The sequence below is a fragment of the Myiozetetes cayanensis genome, unplaced genomic scaffold (genome assembly GCF_022539395.1).
Source record: "Myiozetetes cayanensis isolate MyiCay16 unplaced genomic scaffold, myiCay2020 scf9, whole genome shotgun sequence".
Classification (NCBI taxonomy): domain Eukaryota; kingdom Metazoa; phylum Chordata; class Aves; order Passeriformes; family Tyrannidae; genus Myiozetetes; species Myiozetetes cayanensis.
The window spans coordinates 31,840,474-31,859,778 of record NW_026088185.1 but is presented as its reverse complement, the minus strand read 5'-3'; the positions used below and the strand labels follow the sequence as shown (position 1 = coordinate 31,859,778).

At 39.5% G+C, this 19,305-nt stretch overlaps 1 protein-coding gene across 9 annotated transcripts in view; it reads left to right on the top strand.

Annotated features, from left to right (window-relative positions):
- The window catches only part of NCKAP5 (NCK associated protein 5), a 396,774-nt gene that overhangs the window by 42,341 nt on the left and 335,128 nt on the right, over positions 1–19,305 (top strand). For all 9 annotated transcript variants that reach the window (XM_050339951.1, XM_050339949.1, XM_050339948.1 and 6 more), the window contains one exon: positions 3,426–3,554. In XM_050339951.1, coding sequence (XP_050195908.1) covers positions 3,486–3,554 — 69 coding nt within the window. In that variant the 5' untranslated portion in view covers positions 3,426–3,485. The remainder of the gene's footprint in view (positions 1–3,425; positions 3,555–19,305) is intronic.

Here is a 19,305-nt window from a genome sequence, read left to right as displayed (position 1 = left end):
ACTTTTAGAGCCATCTCCTAAAGTAATGAACATTCTTGTACTGAGTACTAAAAATACTGCACTTTAGGATACATAATCAAGCTGATGCCTCCGGCTTGCTGGTTTATGAACAGCGAGGGTAATACCACACTGAAGCAAGATCCCATTTAGGTCTCCCCCTGAGAGTTTTTCCTGTGTCCATACAAAACGTTCTTTCCCAAACTCAGTGCAAATCTGAAAAGACAATAAGCAAACATCTGGGACCTGCATTCTCTTGGACTGATCCCCATACACTTCTTGAAGCTACAGGCTTAATCGTTGACTGCTTCTAAAATTCAGTGTCTTCCCCCATGTGCTCAGCACAGATGAACTCCGTAATCCCTTAGAAGAGAGTCCTACAGCAGAAAAATTTCCTCAGCACTAGAAGATGTGCCCCCAAAGATTTGGCAATGCACATATGCGAGTGCAGTATTGGTGAAAACACGATAAATCAGAAGGGAGTTTGCAATAGTTCACAGTTCAGCTGATTTAAATGGGACTGTCAGGGTCTGAGTGCAGATCACTGGGGTCTCTTCTGTAAACAGACTGACACAAAAATTGGTCAGGGAAGGCAGACAAATTTCTACAGTTTGTTCTCTTGGTAACACAAAAATACTGTTTCTGATGTTTGGGCAAACTGGTTCCAAGAGCTTTCTCATTTCAAGACTCTTCCATCTGGAGAGCTATTCTCCTCTGCTGAACTTCCCAGTGGATGTGTTAGCTCCATTTGGAGTTGTTGTTAGTCTTTTGGTTGGTCTCAGAGGAAGAGAGATTTACCCATGAGGGTAATTTTTTCTCTGTGACAAGCAGTATGATGCACAAAAATGAACATTCCAAGATGGAAACTTGTTCTGTTTTTCTTAAGTTCTTCACTCTGATGATCAGTTTTCTTTAAAGGCCTCCTGAGTTGGGTGCTTTGAGGCACTAACATATGTTGGTACAGGTGATGTATTGTATTATCTTGTCTGATAATTGCCTGTGATTCAAAACTTTAAATGGGTTTAGCCTTAGGTGGTTAACTCTTCAGGAGAGATCTGTGACAGCCTGCTAATGGTAACGTGCAGAGATAGGAGCTCCCATGGTGTGGGGGGGGAGAACTGGAGCCTGCAGGTCTGAAGTTGCTTCACCAGTACGTGAGTAGGTCCACGTGCTGTGCTAGGAATGGCTACAGTAAATCCACTCCCTCAAGTGCCCAAGGCAGCATATAAACTGTAGGAATAATTAATAATAATCCTTTCTCCTTTTACTTCTAAACTAGAATTTGGGGTGGTTCCACCAAATACTTGCAGGCAGAAACTTCAGGCACTTACTCATACTAAATACTTGACCTTCTATGGGGATCATTGGCTCCAACTGTAGTTCTCACTCGCTCATTCCTAAGTGGTTCTGTGCTCAACAAAGGCTCCCTTGATGTAAGTCCTGCTCTCCAGGCATGATGCGTGCACAGAAGAATGATATAAAGATTACATAAGGTCATTCTTTTGTTAATTTCTGGCATAATCACAAAAACAATGTAATAAATTGCTGATGTGTTTGTTTAAATCTATTGTGTTTCTCTTGAGACATGGTAGCTAATCAAGAAACAATGGGAATTATGTGATAGCACACCACTGAAATTCCTTACTGGCTGAATTAAATAAGATGTGTAGCTTTAGGATCGGAACAACAAAAAAAAGCTAACAAGGGCTTACAGGTAAACCTGGAACAAACCTACAAGCCAGGAATGATCACAGTGCAACAACTGAGATTTTCCTACCATTGTGGCTAAATGTTCTCATTGCATGTGTTCTTTGGATGAAAGAGTTGACAGGCTAATTTTCATCTGTTTGGGAGAAAATGGCCTGAATTTTGGTCTTGCATAAGTATAAATGAGAAGTATAAAAGAAGCATATAGGAGACACCAGGTGCTGTTCAATAGAAGACTTAATTCACCACTGGATGGTTTGGTAGTTGGACCACTTAGGGTTTCCCCGTGGGAAGTGTTTTTTTAAAAGAGCAGTCCCAGTGTGACGCCCACATTGATCCTAGTTTACAGGACTCTGGGAGCCCTCTGAATTCCAGCTAGTTCAGTGCCTGAGCCTGGGGCATCCTGCTCTCCTTGCAGGCGGCCTGTGCTTGACCCATATTCAGGCTCCTATGAGCCCTCATGGCAGAGCATTCGGGGTCAGCTCGAGGAAGGAGTTGTGGTGGTTTTATCCGCTTGATATCCCCACAGTGACAGATGGGGTCTTTCACAGGTGCAAGAGAAGTCAAGTCTATCCATAGGCATGCAAATGTATCTGGAGGGCACATGCAAGGCTTCTTTTGGGAATGCCAGCTGCGCTGTCCTACAGCCAAGCCCAGTGGTATTCATGCATCACCTGTGTGTGACCCAAGCTGATGTTCCCAATATGCAAAAAGGATCAGAAGCAGACCGATTTTTCTATTGCCTAATTCTGTTTTTGTTTCAGTCAGTGGGTGTTAGCCCAGATTAAGAGATACAGAATGTGTTGCCCTCTGATATAGTAAATACATTCACTAAGAGAAGATTGTACTTGGTTCTGTATGAGCATGTCTGCCTGCCTTACTTTAGGCTAGATTCTGATTCCTGTTATTATTCTACTATTTTCTGTAAATACTGAATAAATTCATTAACTTCGCCCATGTCCCTGAATCACAAACAATAAATATTACCTTAAAGTACAAGCTAAATCTTTAGATAGATGTATCAACAAGAACATTTAGGGGGAGATGGTAGTTTTTAAGTGTAAGCAGTGGCTTGGTTTTAGTAGAAACCACTGGCCAGGAATTGCCAAACCCTATGAAAATGGAAGGACTAATTCCCTTTTTGATACCTTTGTGGGTTGAATTCCCTGGCTGCTCTGTACAGGCAGTGGGACTGTCAGATTATCACAGCAGAATCTTTGACCTCAAAAACTTAAGGAAAGTGCTGAGGGCATTTGTCTCTCATTAAGGATAATGGGAGTTGAAAGCTTTTAGAACTCTTCAGGATTAGATCCAAAATTTGTACATCACAGTAGCAGCACAGATGTGCCAACAGGCAAGGCTTACTGAGAAGTGCAATTAATGTGAAATGAACTGCTTCCCTCCCCCTCCCCGGCCCCAGGTAGTTCATTGGCTCTGCAAATCCAGCTTCCAGCCCAGTTCAAAAGAGACTATGGAAACATGGGTGTATTGATAAAGACAGTAGTAGCAGATTTTTTTTTTTTCTTTGAGAAGCAACCCAAACACATTGGTAATATTTCTGTTTGGAGAGTTTAGCTTTTTTTGGCACAGAAAATTTGTTTCTGGAACACAGCCTACTAGAGACACAAAGTCATTAGCTGCTGGGTTATTACAAAGTTAATGAGGAAAGACTGAAACTGTTAAGTAGAATATTGAAATGTGCATTTAATTTTTTTTTTCAGTGATGCTGGAAATAGACTGACATTTCAAGTTGATCAAAAGGAAAACAAATAACCTCAGCTATGGAGAGAAAAAGACAGCTACAGAAAAGGGAATTTGGGAAAAGACTTTCTCTGGACAGCAGTCTTGTGGTAAGAATGAATATTTACTGAATGTATCTTCTGTCATATTTAGTTGTTAATAGGCAATACTAATGATTATATTAATTTTAAAAATGTTTATCTATTCATCACAATATCATAACCTTTTGTGATTATTAAGATTCCTCAGAGAAAAAGTACTGGAGGAATTTTACAGCATCCTCAATAGAAACTTGTCATTATACATAAAAATGTCCCTGAATTTGCTGGATTTACACAAGGAAGGAATCTATACCAATATAGCAAACTTGTAATTAAAATACTACTCAGCCTTTGTGGGATCAGTCTGTATTGCTTCACACTTAGCTTATGAGAGCTGTAGGTTGCTGAGGTCAGATAATCAGAAATGTTTATTTCACTATCAAGGACACAAAGAAAAACTTTTTCATCAGAGTGAATGTGTAAACTTCTCTAATATCAACTGCAAGATAAATATAAATGTCACATGCTGTTAAATAATTGCTTTTGCTATGCATAGGGTTTACATTAATTAGAGATTGAATTCTAATTTATTTTTAGTTAATGTTTTCAAATGATGACTGAGATGAACAAGGAGTTTTTGAGCTGTGCTGTGGACACATGACTGGAAAATGCTCATGAATGCTGAACAGTTGTGTTCAAGGATAAATATACCCATGTCAAGTTCTCAGCAGGCTTGTCTGCAAATACTGAAACAAGCAAAGCTGAGAGAGCCAAAGAAACCCATGCCATCTCTTTGACATTAATAGAGGTGATCTGAGGAAGAAGGTTGTTGTTAATAGAGCTACCTTTTTTCTTTTTTTTTTTTTTGGGTATGGCTGAGATTGATACTGGGAAGTAATGGAAGCAGATGGATTTGGCACTGGTAGCCACAAAGGGCTGGATTTAGATTTTAGAGTTCACTAATGAACACCAGTTTGGCTTCTTACATGAAAGACACAAAATATTAAAATTTGCCCAATGCCACTCATAAATAACAAGTCAAATGATTCACAAAAAAGTACTTGATTAGAGGAAGAAAAGGACAGCAGCAGCGTAACAGGGCTCCAGAGAATTAGCAAGCAGAATGTACCAATAGGCATTTAAAGTCCTCATCCCCAATGGCTCCTTGAGCAGGTATTTCTCATCTCCTGTAACATCCCTTTACACACAGATGGTAACTGTGGACCCCAGCCCTGTTGCCTGTAATGCTGGGTAGCAAGGCCTCATCCACCCCTTTGCTAACCCCATTACCTGAGCTGCCCACAGCCCACTCTGGCCACCCACTCCTGCCTCACCTACATTGCAGTCTGCTGCTGAGATTTCCTTCACCTAAAAAGCTACAGAGACCTCCTAGAAAATGGAAACTCCTCTGTTTCCTCTCTTTGATCTGATTTCTGTATTCCCATGATGTAATGTGTTGCTCTAATTTATGGTGACCAGAAGTCTCAAGCAAATTTTAAGATGAGTAGCCTACCTTGAATTTTACTCATTATTACAACTATGTAGTTGTTTTCATCTTATCCTAAAACTATGGTTTGGGCTTTTTTTTTTTTCCTAAAGTAAAGGCTCAGTGGCACAGTAAATGCAGTGAACATGCACTGAGTAGGTTTCAGTCTATCCACTGATGCTCTTCATTCACCTGCTGTGCCCTTTATCAGGGCTAGTGGAGCAGTACCACCTTCCCAGGTGTCTGCCTCTTCAAGAACTCTGTTTATGTCCCTTGGGCCTCAGCTACAAGGTCTGCACTTCTCCAGGGTGTGTTAGTTGGCCAGTGAAGAAATGTGCAGAGCATGTTTTAAAAGGGGTCTGCCTTTTTTTGTCACTGTTTCTGATGATGATGAATTACATCCCTTTAGTTTGAAAAATAACATCAGTTGGAGAGATATAAAAGTAGGAAGAGTAGCAAGTTCTCGCCCTGACTCTAAGCTGCTCTCAGAATCCTTATGAGGAACTGCCTAAGCTTCTCCTGTTCAGGACATGCAGATCAGGGCTCTGATGGTGAGAGGTAACTGTTTTTAGCTTGTTCAGCCTGCAACAAAACCTTCCCTCTCAGCTTGCATGCAGTCAGCAGACCACATCATTCTCTCAGTGCTTTAAAACTGTTTCAAGCTGGTGGGTAGAGAAGGTAGGTTTGGTGTGAACTCACAATTTTATGTAATATAATCAGAGTCCAAAAAAAATCCGGAAGGTTTTGTCTGCTCAGAAGTATGTTTATTCCCAGGGCCAACCTCTGTTGTAAGTTCTAGGCATGCACACCCCCAAAACAGACTTCAGCCTAAATCCTGCAGCTAAAATGTACTGCTGTGGTCCAAACAATCAGCCATGAACTGTCAATATTTATGTGGAGAAAATAATACTCATAGAAACTGGGTACTGAAAGCCAAGGGAAATTCTAGCTGTTGTGAATTTTGCACAAAGATATTGCTTAGTATGGCAAATCAGTACTGTTTTTCCCTAAATGTTTACACTCATGTAATGGACTAGATTTGGCCTTTACTAAATGTATTAAGTTAAAAACTTTCATTTCCCTGAGATGACTGTGTGATCTGTTCTGTGGATGGGAACAAGGAACTAGATATTTCTGGCTTCCAGTCCCACCTATTGCAAATTTGGATTTGATTTATAGCCAAGATAGTGTACTAGGTTTAATTCTTACCCTTTTATACCAGTATGGGGGGAGTAGAGAGAGACATTTACCAGTGTCATAGGGAATGCTGTGTAACACCATCAAAAGTGGTTTGTGTATGTTAAAAGTGCTAGTGCTTATTAAAATGCTCATAAGGACTTAATTGGAGGAGAAACAGCAATTGTGGCTGTATGAGATGGTCCCTGCTCTCCAGTAAGTGATAACTGGGGTGGGAGATTACACAGCTGAAATCAGTCTTCAAGCACTGGCTGGCATGAATTAATGTTACTATGTGCCAGCTGAAGGCACATGGCTAATTAACCCATATTGGTGTGCAAGTGTTGAAGGAAACACGTGAAGTAAAGACATATTGCAATATTTCAATATTTTAGATATATAAACCCATCATGGAATCAGCTGGACACATCCAGTTTTAAAACAGTGTCTTTTGCTATGGGTGGCTCTCGCAGGTTGTTCTTGCCTGTTGAGTTTCTCGGTGCACTCATCCATTTGCAGTTCTGGTGTCTTGCAGGTCAGTGTCTATGAAGCTTTATGTTGAGTAGAATATCTGCAACTAGATCAGTTGTTCATACATAATTAGAAACTTTTGAGCACTCTTCATTGTTTTGGAAGAGACATTTTGAGATTCAAATGCCTTCAGCAGCCTGTTAGTAAATCACACCAGATGTCTTGTGACTCCACGGAGTTCAATCAGGCAAAGCAAAGCCCTTTGTATTCCTCTTGTTTTCCCCAAATTCTTGTTCTATCATACCTCATCTTAATTATTGCCTTCATATCATATGATGTCTGTGTTTATTATCTTGTATTACCAAATTCTAGTCGAGCATTGTGCTTTAGTCCAGTCCTTGCTTGTGTAAGCTCTTGTGCCTCTCTTGTCCTTTCTCTTCCCAAAGGTTTTGTGTTTTAACCCCTCAGGCATCCAAGACTGGACACTTTGCTGGGGAAATCTTGCCTTGATTTGCTCAAATGCAGCTTGTCCTTCCAGCATTATTGTATCCCAGAAAGAATTATGATTTCTGTGTGTTTAAAGAAAACATGTTTCTACTTTTGTACTGTGAGATACAAACAGGCATTTCTGATAACATTCCTCACCCTGCCCAGCTGTGCTGCTTTTCCCATCTGCATCAGACTGTAATCTTCTCCTGGAATGCGTTTTTCCATGAGTTAATCTACAAATATTGCACAGTGATGTTTTAAAAAAAAAAAAAAATTCCTCTTCCTACCTCATCTCTCTTAGACTCTGAATATGTAGGCCATGATGGTATTCTATGGAAGAGTGAGAAAAGGAAAGAGTTGTTTCTGAAGAAAAGACATGACTTTCAACTCCTTAGAATATGGATTTGGGTCTTCAAAATATGACCATGAGTTTCATCAGACAGTTTTGTATCCAGGCCTATCCCATGAAACAATAAGTTTCAGGCTTCAGATAAGGAGAATCCATGTTAAAGACATCCTTGAAACAGTGAGAATTTTCGTAGATGTTTAAACACTCTTCCTTACACCACAGACACAGTAACAACTTTTTTATCACCTCAGATAAAGGAGAAGAGTTCTGTGTTGTTTCCTATACTACTCTACCTCTTGCCAGCTGGTGTCTTGGAGGGATAAGCTTTACAAAGGAGGCAAATAAACCATTTAAAATTAAAAAATATAGATGCTCAAACGTGTTCATAAAGTGTGCTTCATAGAGGGCTTTTTTTTTTTTTTTTTTTAAGTGAGTAACGATGGACCTCATGAATTAATACTTTACTGGAAGTTAGTAATTCGAAACTGTGTATTTTAACAAGATCCAGAATCCTACCACTATTCAGAGAAGGCAGAAATGCAGTTAGAGGAATTGGTAGTACTGCTGCCCAGGTCAAAAGGGCATCTTGCTATTTGCTTCAGAGAAATTAGATCCCTATCAGCTTTTAGTCATAGTGTCACAGGTGGTATTACAGAAATTTCTGGTATAGCCAATGGCTGTTATTGCTCTGTCACCTTCCAGTATTGGCAACATGTTGGAGATTTATTATACACCCACTCATTTACATTTGCAGACAAAGCAGGTAAGCCTGCAGTGATGTTAATGTTTCATAGCTTAGATTTAGGTGAAATAGCTACAAAATATTAATTTCATAGCAATTCTTACAGGTAATCCTATGAGATCAGTTACAGAAAATAATATCTTTGTAATTTCTACCTGGTATTTAAAAACCAAAACATACCACTGAAGGAGGAGACACTTTTTACAGTTTCAATATAAATTTATACTACCTTACCACGCCACTGTATTTTGGGTTTATAAAGCTTTGTTGTGCCAACTGATTCCAATCAAAACACCTGTGTAAGAAGTGAGACCAAACCATTGCTGTTATTGCCACACTACTCTTTAGCATGAAAGTAAACTGCAAGATTCATATTATTGTTGGAATGTATTTATTTGGAATACATTGCTTAGCTGTCACATACCTCCATGTCACATTGTTTTCTGCTAAAAGAGAAAGAGTTCTTTCTGAAGAACGTTTTGCTTATTGTGTGGCTTAAATCCTTAAATCCTTTAGGTTTAGTTAAAAAGAACTGCTTTATAAAGTGAAACTGTGAACATTTCATGGTTTTAATTTTTTTCATGTTAAATCTTTCATTTCAGCATATTTAGTTGAAAATAGTGAATGAAAGTAGGTAAATACAGGATGGAAAGGGATTTTTATGTGCCCTTTTTTTTGTGTTTCAGACTGGAATATAAGAGGAAACTAATATGAAAATTCATAGTAAAATAAAAAATATACTTCAATAACATTTAAGCACATGCTTTCTTAATATGGGTAAAATTAACACATTTTTGATGTGAGAAGATTTCTTTGCTGATATTTGCAATTTATTATTCAGTATGTGAGGGAGGCAGCTTAGACAAGGAAAGCTATTAAAAAGGCTAATGAAAGGATTGGTTGTATTTCAGGTTTTCCCTACAGAAATTCTTCACTAAAAAGAAAAGTTGAAAAAAACCCCGACTAAATAGACCCCAAGCCAAGCTTTTAAGTAATTTGTGTGGGATGAGGAGTGTGTTAGAACATATCACTGCCACCAGGGCTGCATTGGCTACTCTATTCACTGGGGTGCTCCTTGAAAATAATAAAAGCCCTATCCTTTGCCTGATCCAAACTGTCCAGTTGCCTCCCAGGCCCTTTTGATCAGGAAAAAGTCAATGTTTCAAGCTGTGCTCTTTATTTATGTGGATAATTCCCAGCCTGACTACACACATGGTTGGCCCTTGCAGCTGTGGTGGCATTTAGCTGGGGAGATTTGAGAGCAGAATATCTTTTTGAAGCAGCCAGCATTTATCAAAGCAGAAGTTTTTGTTTTATTTAAAATGAGGCTTTTACTCCTGAAAGCAAGCTGGGGTAAAGTGCTTCGCTGGTGGCTCGTGAACTGTGCCCTGCTGCTTTCATTCTGGTCACACGCTCCTGTGGGGCTCTGTAGGATGAGCTTTAATGGCACCACTTTGTTGTAATAAGGGTAGAGTGTAATGTGATGAATTGTACTGGGGCATGGGAGTGATGCCTTCATCAGCCTGTGCTTCCACTGGTGTCATGGGCAAAAAACACTGAGTTGAATTGGAGGGTGTTGAGAAGTGTGCTTGTGTTAGCTGGGGCTGGGAGCCAGGTGTCTGAGGGTTAAGTCTGACATCTGTCACCTCCAATCAATTTCTAACTCAGTTGAATAAATTACTAATTCAGTTTTCTCATTAATAAAATTCTGATTCGGTTTTCTCATCAATAAATTGGACATTGTAATAATTTCTCTACCTCATAAGTATTCTAGGAGCAGTCTGTTATTAGCATGAGTCTGTGGCTTGCTTTGATATCTTCAGATGAAAGGTGTCACAGTGAATGTGACGTTACAGCAAAACTGTGGAAAGTGCTGCATCAGCAAGGCAGAAGGGGAAGCCTTCCTATGTGGGAATTAAATTTAGTGAAGGGAATAGCCCTGATCTTTTTTTCCTAGATGACTGTGCCATTCACAGCGTGTCTTACATCACTGTGTAACATAACACAATCCAGCATTTTAAAATAAAAGGTGTCATTAAACATATTGCCTTGTCAGGTGTCAGCCAGTGTTCTAACTTTTGTAGCCTGATAATCCTTTCCCTCTAAAAACAGCTGCCATGTTCCCTATGAATCTGCAAGCATTTTCAATCCTCTCAAAACTTGGATTTTTGTTTGTGTGTTAATTTATAATTTACAATTTTATTCATCTAGATACACTGTCAATAAGAAAACCTGTGCCAAGGGTTTAATCTGGCACCGCAAAAAGCAGGGTGCAGCATTGGAAAAGACACACAGAATGTGAGTCTCAAACAAATAGTTTTCAAATTGTTTTGCAAAGGCAAGCTAAAACATTCATAACATCCAGTGTATACAGCAGGAGTGTAAGTTAAGGAGAATGGTTTTATAAAGGTGACAAGTGGAGAATTTTGAGATAAAGACAGAATACAGGAAAGAACACCAGTGAAGTGCAGGTTGTGCTGCTAATTCAATAGGTTTAAGTTTGCACATTCATATGGAAAACCCTAAGTTAGGGAATTGACACAAGGACTAAGTAAATAGAATTCTAAGGAAAATCCACTCATAGAATCATGGAATGATTTGGTTTGGAAAGGACCTTTAAGATCATCTGGTTGCAACTCCACTGCATATTCTTGATAGCAAAGTTAGTATCATTCTGTTCTGCTAATCTGACAGTAAGGATCAAGTGCTATCAGCTGTCTGTAAAATAGAGAGTCCTGAAATCTGCTTGAAACTTTTTAGAAAAAGAAAATCCCTGTGTGGGTAGAGTGTGTAAAAACCATCTAAACAGAAGAACAGATTTTCTTGTGCATGCCCAGTACCTTTAACACCAGAACTTTGAGGAAATGGGGCTATCTATAAATGTAGTGCCAAGAGCACATACTTGTCTGCATTTGCATTTACAAAGAAATACAAGTTGAGTCAAGAGCTCTGGTGTGTTAGACAGAAGCAAACGCAGAAGAGAAGAACCATCTGATTGGGTCAGTTTACAGCAGAAAGTGGGGAGAGGTGAGAAGAAAAGAGAAACCACTGGTGTGGGACAGCAGTGCTTAGGCTTAATTTTAGCCTATCCCTAATGCTAACAACGTGGGAAACTGTGGTCTGCATGGATTTCAGGGCATCATTTACCAGTACAGCAGAGCTTCTAGGATACTAGTAGTATAATCTAAATCAGCTTGGATAAAGAACATAAAATCACTAGTTTCACAAAGGAAGACAAATGATGGTACTTCCATGTAGCAGTGGTGGAGATGACTGGTTTGGATTTCATTTGTGGAAAGAGAGATTCAAAAATAAAGAAGTGGGTAAAGCAGTGGATATTCTGGCAAGTAGTTAAGTTACTGTTAGTCCTATTTTTGAACTCTGGAGCAGCCTGGCAAACCTAACATCATAACTAAAAAAAACAGGGGTTGCGAGTTCAAAAGGATTCTGTGAACCCAGGGAATTATGTTAGAAGAAATGAGTGCTGGGTCTAATGTAAAGAAATGGCTCCATTAGGTACCAGTGCCAAGGAAAGAACTGAAAATTGTGCTTGAAGTGGTACAGGTAGTGACCTATTGCTTTGATTAAAGCTTATACCAATAGAAATTAGTGAGCCTTTTCAGAAACTGGAGATGTGGATAAACAGTGAGCAGCAGGAAGGTGCTTGAAGAGAAACGAAAATTAAAAAGCTCGTACACAACACTGAAACCAAGGAAATAGTGTGTGGAGCATATTGTTCCTGAGCAACAGTCTGAATAATTCCTGCTGGAAGGTACCTCAATGGTTTGCTTATTGATGAAAAGCACTGCCATCAACACAGGCAGAAGTGTACTCCAAGAGAGGAATTGTTTACCATTTGTTGCTGCACATCAGAAGTCACATCAATAGGTGTATATGGTGACATGGTGACAGCTGAAAGAGAATCCACATCCCTAGAGACCATGCTTTGACAAACTGCTGGCTTTTGCTTTCTCATGTCTTTGGCACATAAACTTAAAGTGACAAATATGAGACTTGAAGGTTAAAATAAAAGCTTTAAGAGAGATTTCTGCAGCCGGTCTGCCCTTGTTCATTGTCACAGAACTGGATACAAAAGTGAAGGAAAAGTAAGAAGTGCAGAGAACAGAAAAGATGGTTGTACTCATGCCTGCAAATTAGCTACTAGATGGACCAGGAAAAAAACAGGGGGCAATGATATTCTATGGCCTTTTAAAAAAGCTGGGAAATTGGTCTATGTTGCTACAGAATCTCGGTGATTTCAATGACAGACATTTAACGTGAAAATATTAAATCCTCAACAACTTCTAAGAAGCTTTTAAAGATACTGATTTGGCAGCAGAGGAGGAACTAAAAATGAAAATGAAGGATAAAGCAAGAGACAAATGTCTGCATGAATTCTGAGAGTTATTCAGAAAAGAAATTTCAACCTAGTACAATACAAAATTTAGGTGTATCAAGAAGAAAGGGTGTTAAGTGTTCAACTTGACAAACTCCAGAGATTGAACTGTGAGAAGTTTGTGATAATTTGCATTTAGATAGCAAAGCTTGGAAGAAAACAGTCATAATTTCACCTCAGTACAGAGGAGACAATGTGCTGAGACTTGATTTTCTTAAATATTATTCAATTTGGTACATATTAAGGAGAAATTTTGCTGTGGAACTATTTGACTAATAGCAGATCTGTATTTTGGATGGAACCCCATGTCTTAGTTTGGAGGAGTTTTGATGATTTGCAGTGTGCATGCCAGGTTCTGCTTCCCAGGGCCTTTGGGAGAAGCTGGCAGGTGCCTGCTATCTGGTCCACAGCCAGCTCAGCAGCCTCCTGCCTTCTTCCCCAAAGATGCCAGCAAGGATCAGGCTGCAAGCAGGGGAAGAGAGCTCAAGTGGTGTGATCCTGCTCCTGGCCGCGATCTTGGGCCGCTCTCTCCCTTTTCCCTTCCCCATCAATTACAAAGAGCAGCTGTGACAGATGTAAGTCCAGCCACAGAAGAGGAAAGGTCATGGACAGCTTTGGATTTAATGTGAGTGTGCACACACGCTGTGTGTGCCACACAATTACCAGCCTTGCTGTGACACGAAGGCTGTGGATCATCGGACTAGCCAGGGATAAGCACTCACCAAGGGAAATGGATATAGCAGGGGCCCTTATCTAGGTCTGGTAAGCTACCAAATGCAGCAACATAATTGGAGGCTTTGCCTGCCCAGATGTTAAGAGCAGAAGGCTGCCTGTAACAAGAGATCTGAAGAGATTGGGGTTAACTAAACAGGGATTTTATTGACAAACCCTTTAAAATGCTTCGTGCCTTCAGCAATTAAACATAACGCACACACTGAGAAGCACAAGTTTCCTCCATCTCTCCCAGTTGCATGATTCCACTTGAAGACAATCCTGGGGAGAAGAGACAGAGAAATTATGCCCTGTGTTGTTACAACTCCTTTACCCTGCAAGACCAAGAATGCATAGTGAATACCTCCTGCTGAGTCAGTCATGGCATCCTCTCAAATGTCCTGTTATGAATATTATTGCATCCTGGAAGAATCTAAATTTCTCTCACAGACTGGTGTGCGTGTCAGTGTACAAAGGGGAAAAAAAAAATGTTTGCAAAAAGATATGTAGGTGTTTCTAGATAGATTTGTTTTACAAATAGGTATGGTCAGCTTTCCCCAGTGATCTTGAGTTTTGCTAGTTTTGTCCACTTACTCACAGTGAATGTGTGATAGCCTTAAATCAAAGCTACAGCTTTGAACTGTCTGCAAACCAGTATTTCCAGCCTGTGTTAAAAATCCTAAGATTTTTATATTTGTTTTAGTTCCAGATGGAAAATCCTGGTTTTGTTCTAAATATATATATATACTTTTGTCACCCGAGCTCATTTAATTCTATGTCTATGATAGATAATGTACACTGTTTTGCTTCACAAGTTTACAATTTTGATCTTTAGATAAAATGTGTCTTCCTGAAAGTTTCAGTTAAATCACTTTATGTTTTGCCTTTATGGAATAAGTGTTTCCTCATTAAAAATCAAGCTGCCAAAGAACTGGCTAAATATTTCATGTGGAAAATATTCTTCTTCATGCTGTCGACAGAGCTGTGCAAAGCTCTCCAGTTTAGATACCTCTTTTGCTGGGCACCCCTGGAGGCAGGGACATTTGAGGGTAGGTACCCCAATTCCAGACATTTTTCTGTTCTAGGCAGTCTGTAGGTGCTTGTTGAGCTCTAATTGCTGTGAATGGCTCTGCCAGCAGCTCATTCCTGCTTCTGTTCCTGCACCTCTGAGCTTGCCTGTGTGCTTTGGCTTTTAGGGCCTTGTGTGACCCAGATAGGAAATGAGCTGGGATCATTGCAAAGCATTTAAAATAATTGGGTATCAACAGCTGGCTTTATGGAAAGCTAACAGTGTGAATCCAGAGAGTTTTTATGATTTCAGTGGGTATTTTTCCTAGTATATAAGGCAGATCCAAGTAATTTTGGCTGGGAAACAATTTCCCAACTTATTTCTGTAATGATACCTCAGAGTTTTTCATTATAGTGAAAATCTCTACTAGGTCTGAAGGGAAAAATTACCTCCACTGTTTCCAGACACCCAATATGTTTTCTCTGTGCTTGAATTTATGAGTTTTGGCAAAGATAACTCATGATATGATCATGTTTCAGGGTAGTGGTTTCTTGCACTGAATCCCAAACAAACGTGTAACTGTTCAGAAGGCTCCAGTGTGTCTTTGGCGATGTACAAATAGAGGAGAGTGCTCTCCAAAATCCTACTAATCTGTTTTTGTCTCACACCAATCTGTTTTTGTCTGCAGTGTATTATTTACTGCTCGGTGTATTGAAAGAGGTCTTTTGAAGTTTTTATGTCATAAATTGCAGTCTTTGTCAAAAGAGCGATATTTGACTCTTGATGACAATTCCGTTTTTGTACTGCTTTGTAAGTAGATTCAAATATGCATGTTTATTAAAGAGCTTTCCTGGAAGACAAGTGCTTGAACCAAATGACTTTGCTGAGTGTAAAGCAGAATTCCTCTCAGATTGAACCATTAGACTGGGCAGAACAGGTATTACCATCCCAAGAAATTTGTTTCATTATTTTGACAATTTTTTTCAACTAAAATGAATTTTTTTTTTTTTAACTTAGAAATGTTGAAAACATTTCCTTTTGAACTGAATTTAATTTCCTCCCATCTTTGCTGCAATGCTTTCAGAACCATCATTTGTATTCCTTGCATTCCCCTGCTGCCCAGCTCCCCGTGTGGAGCAGTGGGTTACACAGCTCTCATCCTCTGGAGTGCTGTCTCTGGAGGAGAAGCAACCCCAGACTGTAACTGGTGCACGGGATGGAGGAGGCGAAGGCTCTCAGCAGGTGAACTACAGTGCTCTCTGTGGCCTTAAACACACCAGGCTTGAGAGTACAAACAAAAAAAGCTTCTGACTCATACTAAGAAGGGCTATGTGGGTATGTGTGTGTGCCTTGGATTCATGTAAATTGTCCCCAGAAATCAAACATTTTGTGTTATCCTAAAGGAAATCTGTTTTATAAGAATTATATTGTCATTCTCCTTCAAAAATTCTGATTTTTCTTGTGGAAAACGCAGTCTCCTCTGGAGTAGTCTATGGAAAGCTCCTGAACAGCTTTAGTAAAGCTAGAAAGGATGCTGTTTTTACCTTTAGCCAGTCTATCTATTGCCTTATTCCACTTAGTAGAAACTTCAGTGGCATTGATTAGATAGATATCTCAGGCAGGAAGCTACATGCTCCATAAAGTTTAAGGTAACAGAATCTGGCATTGCAAGTGTTTGCACCTTATCTCACTGTGTCTTTTATATGCCTTGAACTCTGGAACAGAATGGGCTTTTTTCTGATGTACATCTGCCTAAGACAAAAACTGAGCTAGTCTCCTCTGTTTATTCTGTAGATATTTTCATTCAAACATTTTTTAGTTACCAACTAGCACCTAGTGCCTGTCCCTCCTGCTGTTCCTGAAGGTTGGATAGGAGTTTTCTTTCATGTTGTGTCTTTGTAAATTGGATCATCTTGTGATACTGAACCTTGCTGGCTGTCACTGGCTAAGCAGCAGGTTCCTCCTAACCCTCTTCCATGTGTGGTTCTGTTTGATGGGATTCTTATATACCTTCCGACCACCTTGTAATCTCAGTTTCATCTGCAACTTCAAGCTTTCCTTTGAATACCACATCAACTACGTTGTCAAGGCTTTTTTTTTTTTTTTCATCTGTGTAGGAATTCAGCAAAAGCTCAGGTCTTGCTGTCTCAGCAGGACACAGAGAGTTTGATTTATGTCTGGATAACAGCACAAGTTGAATTATTGCGGTGGCTTGGCTCACAGCCTCCCAGATTGGCTTCTACACTGGTATTCTGAAGTTTGTGCAAATTTCCCTGTGTGTGCTAAAGGACATACAATTAAATGTGTCTGGAAGTCAGCACACCACACTGACACAAGGCACTGAATTATTTTTTAGTATGGAATTGTTTAAACCTAAAAAGTTTTAAATATACTTCCCTCCCCATGTGCCTGTGTTTATATGGCACAGGACCGAATTTAATGAGTATAACATACATCACTGAAAAGGTTTGTCTCACCTTTGCTCACTTACTGTTCTTGAGAGACTTGGTCATTGCTGGTGTCATGTTGTTATTTCCTTCTGGTGTTTCCCTCTGATTCCTTTCAGAATCAGTCCTAAGTGACCTGGGAATCTCCTTCAGTGAAGGCTATGTGTTTCAAAGGTTTTAGGGTTTTTTTGCATTCACCAGTTTTATGATTACTGCTTAGCAATTAAATTAATCCTTTTGATTTATAATTGCTTTGTTGTGTTGATTGTGAATTGACTAATGACTGCAGATGTATTGCTTTGGGCCACTTTACCTACTTTATTTACAGAAATGTTGGAAATCTTGAAACACAGGTCCCATTAAGTGGGATGTTGGAAACTTTCAGACATCTTAATTCACCAGTTCCTTTGAAAGACTTAACTAGTGTGTCTTCACCTATCCAGAAATTACATTTACAAAAATGTGTTTTGACAAGGCTGCAGCAATGCAGCCTTACCTACCATATCAAGGTAAAGATTTGTAATTATGCACAGATCAAAGTATTCTTCATCTGCCAAAACTTTGTTAATGCAGATTTGACAATTAAAACTACTTAATTATCTATATAGAGTAGTTTATATGGCACCAAAATTACAGCATCTATTCTTTTGAGTACAGAATTAACTTTCTGAAATGGGCAATTATATTATGTAATTCATTTTTACATCAAGATTAATTAAAAAAGAAATCCTTTAAGTATTTCAGGACTGTGAGATAATTTAAAAAGTTATTTTAATAGTGAAATTTAAGCTTTAAAAAGTCAGACTTACAGTAAGTACATTTAAATTTTTTCACACTGTTTTTAATAGCTAAAAGTTTCTTCTTCAGCAGAGATTCTTCTTTCTTCCAAGTCAAAAATACATACTCCATCTTCTTCCATTTGCATAAAGCAGAGGGCACAGGTGTTTTTTCTTGAAAAATGCACTATTCAGACTAATTATTACATCCTATTGGGATGGGACAAGACTGGAAAGATGCCTGTTGTTTATTCATGAGCACTGGGACTCCACTACCTGCAGAGGATGAACAAGGCAGAAGGTCAATTCCAGAGCTTCTGGAGCTGTTTAAGGGCAGACTGAGTTAAAGCATAATGTGTATCACGTTGGTCAATCTCATATGTAACACCAGGCCTTTCTAAGGAGGGTGCTGGGACTGACTTCTCTGCCTGTTACTGACTACAGGTGTTGCTGACATTTGGGTCAAGGACAGTGCCACTCACAACTCCATGCTGCTGGTTGGGACCAATTCTAGGCCATGCAATAGGAAGTCCAACACAGCCTGCAGCTTTCTTACCCACCATGTCCCCAGTGGCACTCAAATGTGTGGGCTTCTGTCAAAAAAACCAGGTTTAGTCCTTCTGAACCTGACTTCAAGATAGTCTTAAACAATTATAATGGCCTTGGCTGTGATAAAGCAATGCAGCCAGGAAGAAAAAGTTTTAAAAATTAAAATAACAAAATACACATAGTTCTGTCCACAGAACTATGACTGATCACAGTTATAGCCTCATGGTTTTCACTACCAGAGATGACCTCTGTGCCTGTGAACTTTATACCTTAATACGCATATATCTCCTTAAATCTTTGACTCTAAATTTGTAACGATTCTTTTCCAGATAATTAAGATATCCTTGCAATGCTGTTGCCTGTAGCCTTCTGCTGATAGTGTCAGCTCTAGTTTTAGCCCTTTTGCACTGGCAATTTAGGTTGTATAGTTCTGTGGCTCTGTGCAGATGTTCTCTCAGGTCAGCCCTCCCACGGAAAGCTCAGTCGATGTGGGCTCCACAGGAGGGATGGAGATGAGGGGCCCTGTAAGGTGGTGCTGGGTCAGTGTACTGATTTGAACATGCTTCTTGCACTTAACTCAGTCAGGAACATTTGAAGCTCCTACCTGTGAGCCTCAGCTTATCTTGTAGAGATACATGAATTATTAACAACCATAAATGTTTCCAGTCCTTTCATAAAACTAACCTCCTGCATTTATTTTCGTGATGGTCTGCAATCTGGAGGTGTTAAGTGTAATCAGCTGAGGGTAATGGTGTTGTTTGGTGGGCTTTTAGTCAGGTTGGGCTTTACATGTTCTCACAGATGCCCAAGAGAAGCAAATAAGACACTGTGATATGAAAGAGTAACTATGAATTAAAACTGTGTTGACCCAAATCCTCATATCCAAACATTTCTTATTATGTTTAGCTTAGGGCCCATCTCAGATAAGAGAGGCAATAAGTAAGTGAATATATTGTCCCCCTGTGGAATTCAGGAGGTTTCTGAGGTAAATACCCTGGATGAAGTTTTAATAGTGTTCAATAATTTCCTGACCTTAGCTAATGATGGTAACTGTAACTGGATCTCTTGCTGAAGGGTGTGACAGGGTCTCCTGGAAAGTTGGGAGTTTGTCCTTTCCTGGTACTTACCTTTTACTAAGATCCTGTTAGTGCAGGAGTCAGTAGGCCGTTGGTTTGATCTGTACCTTGTCAAGTGTGTTCCTATGGAATTAAAAGAGAAA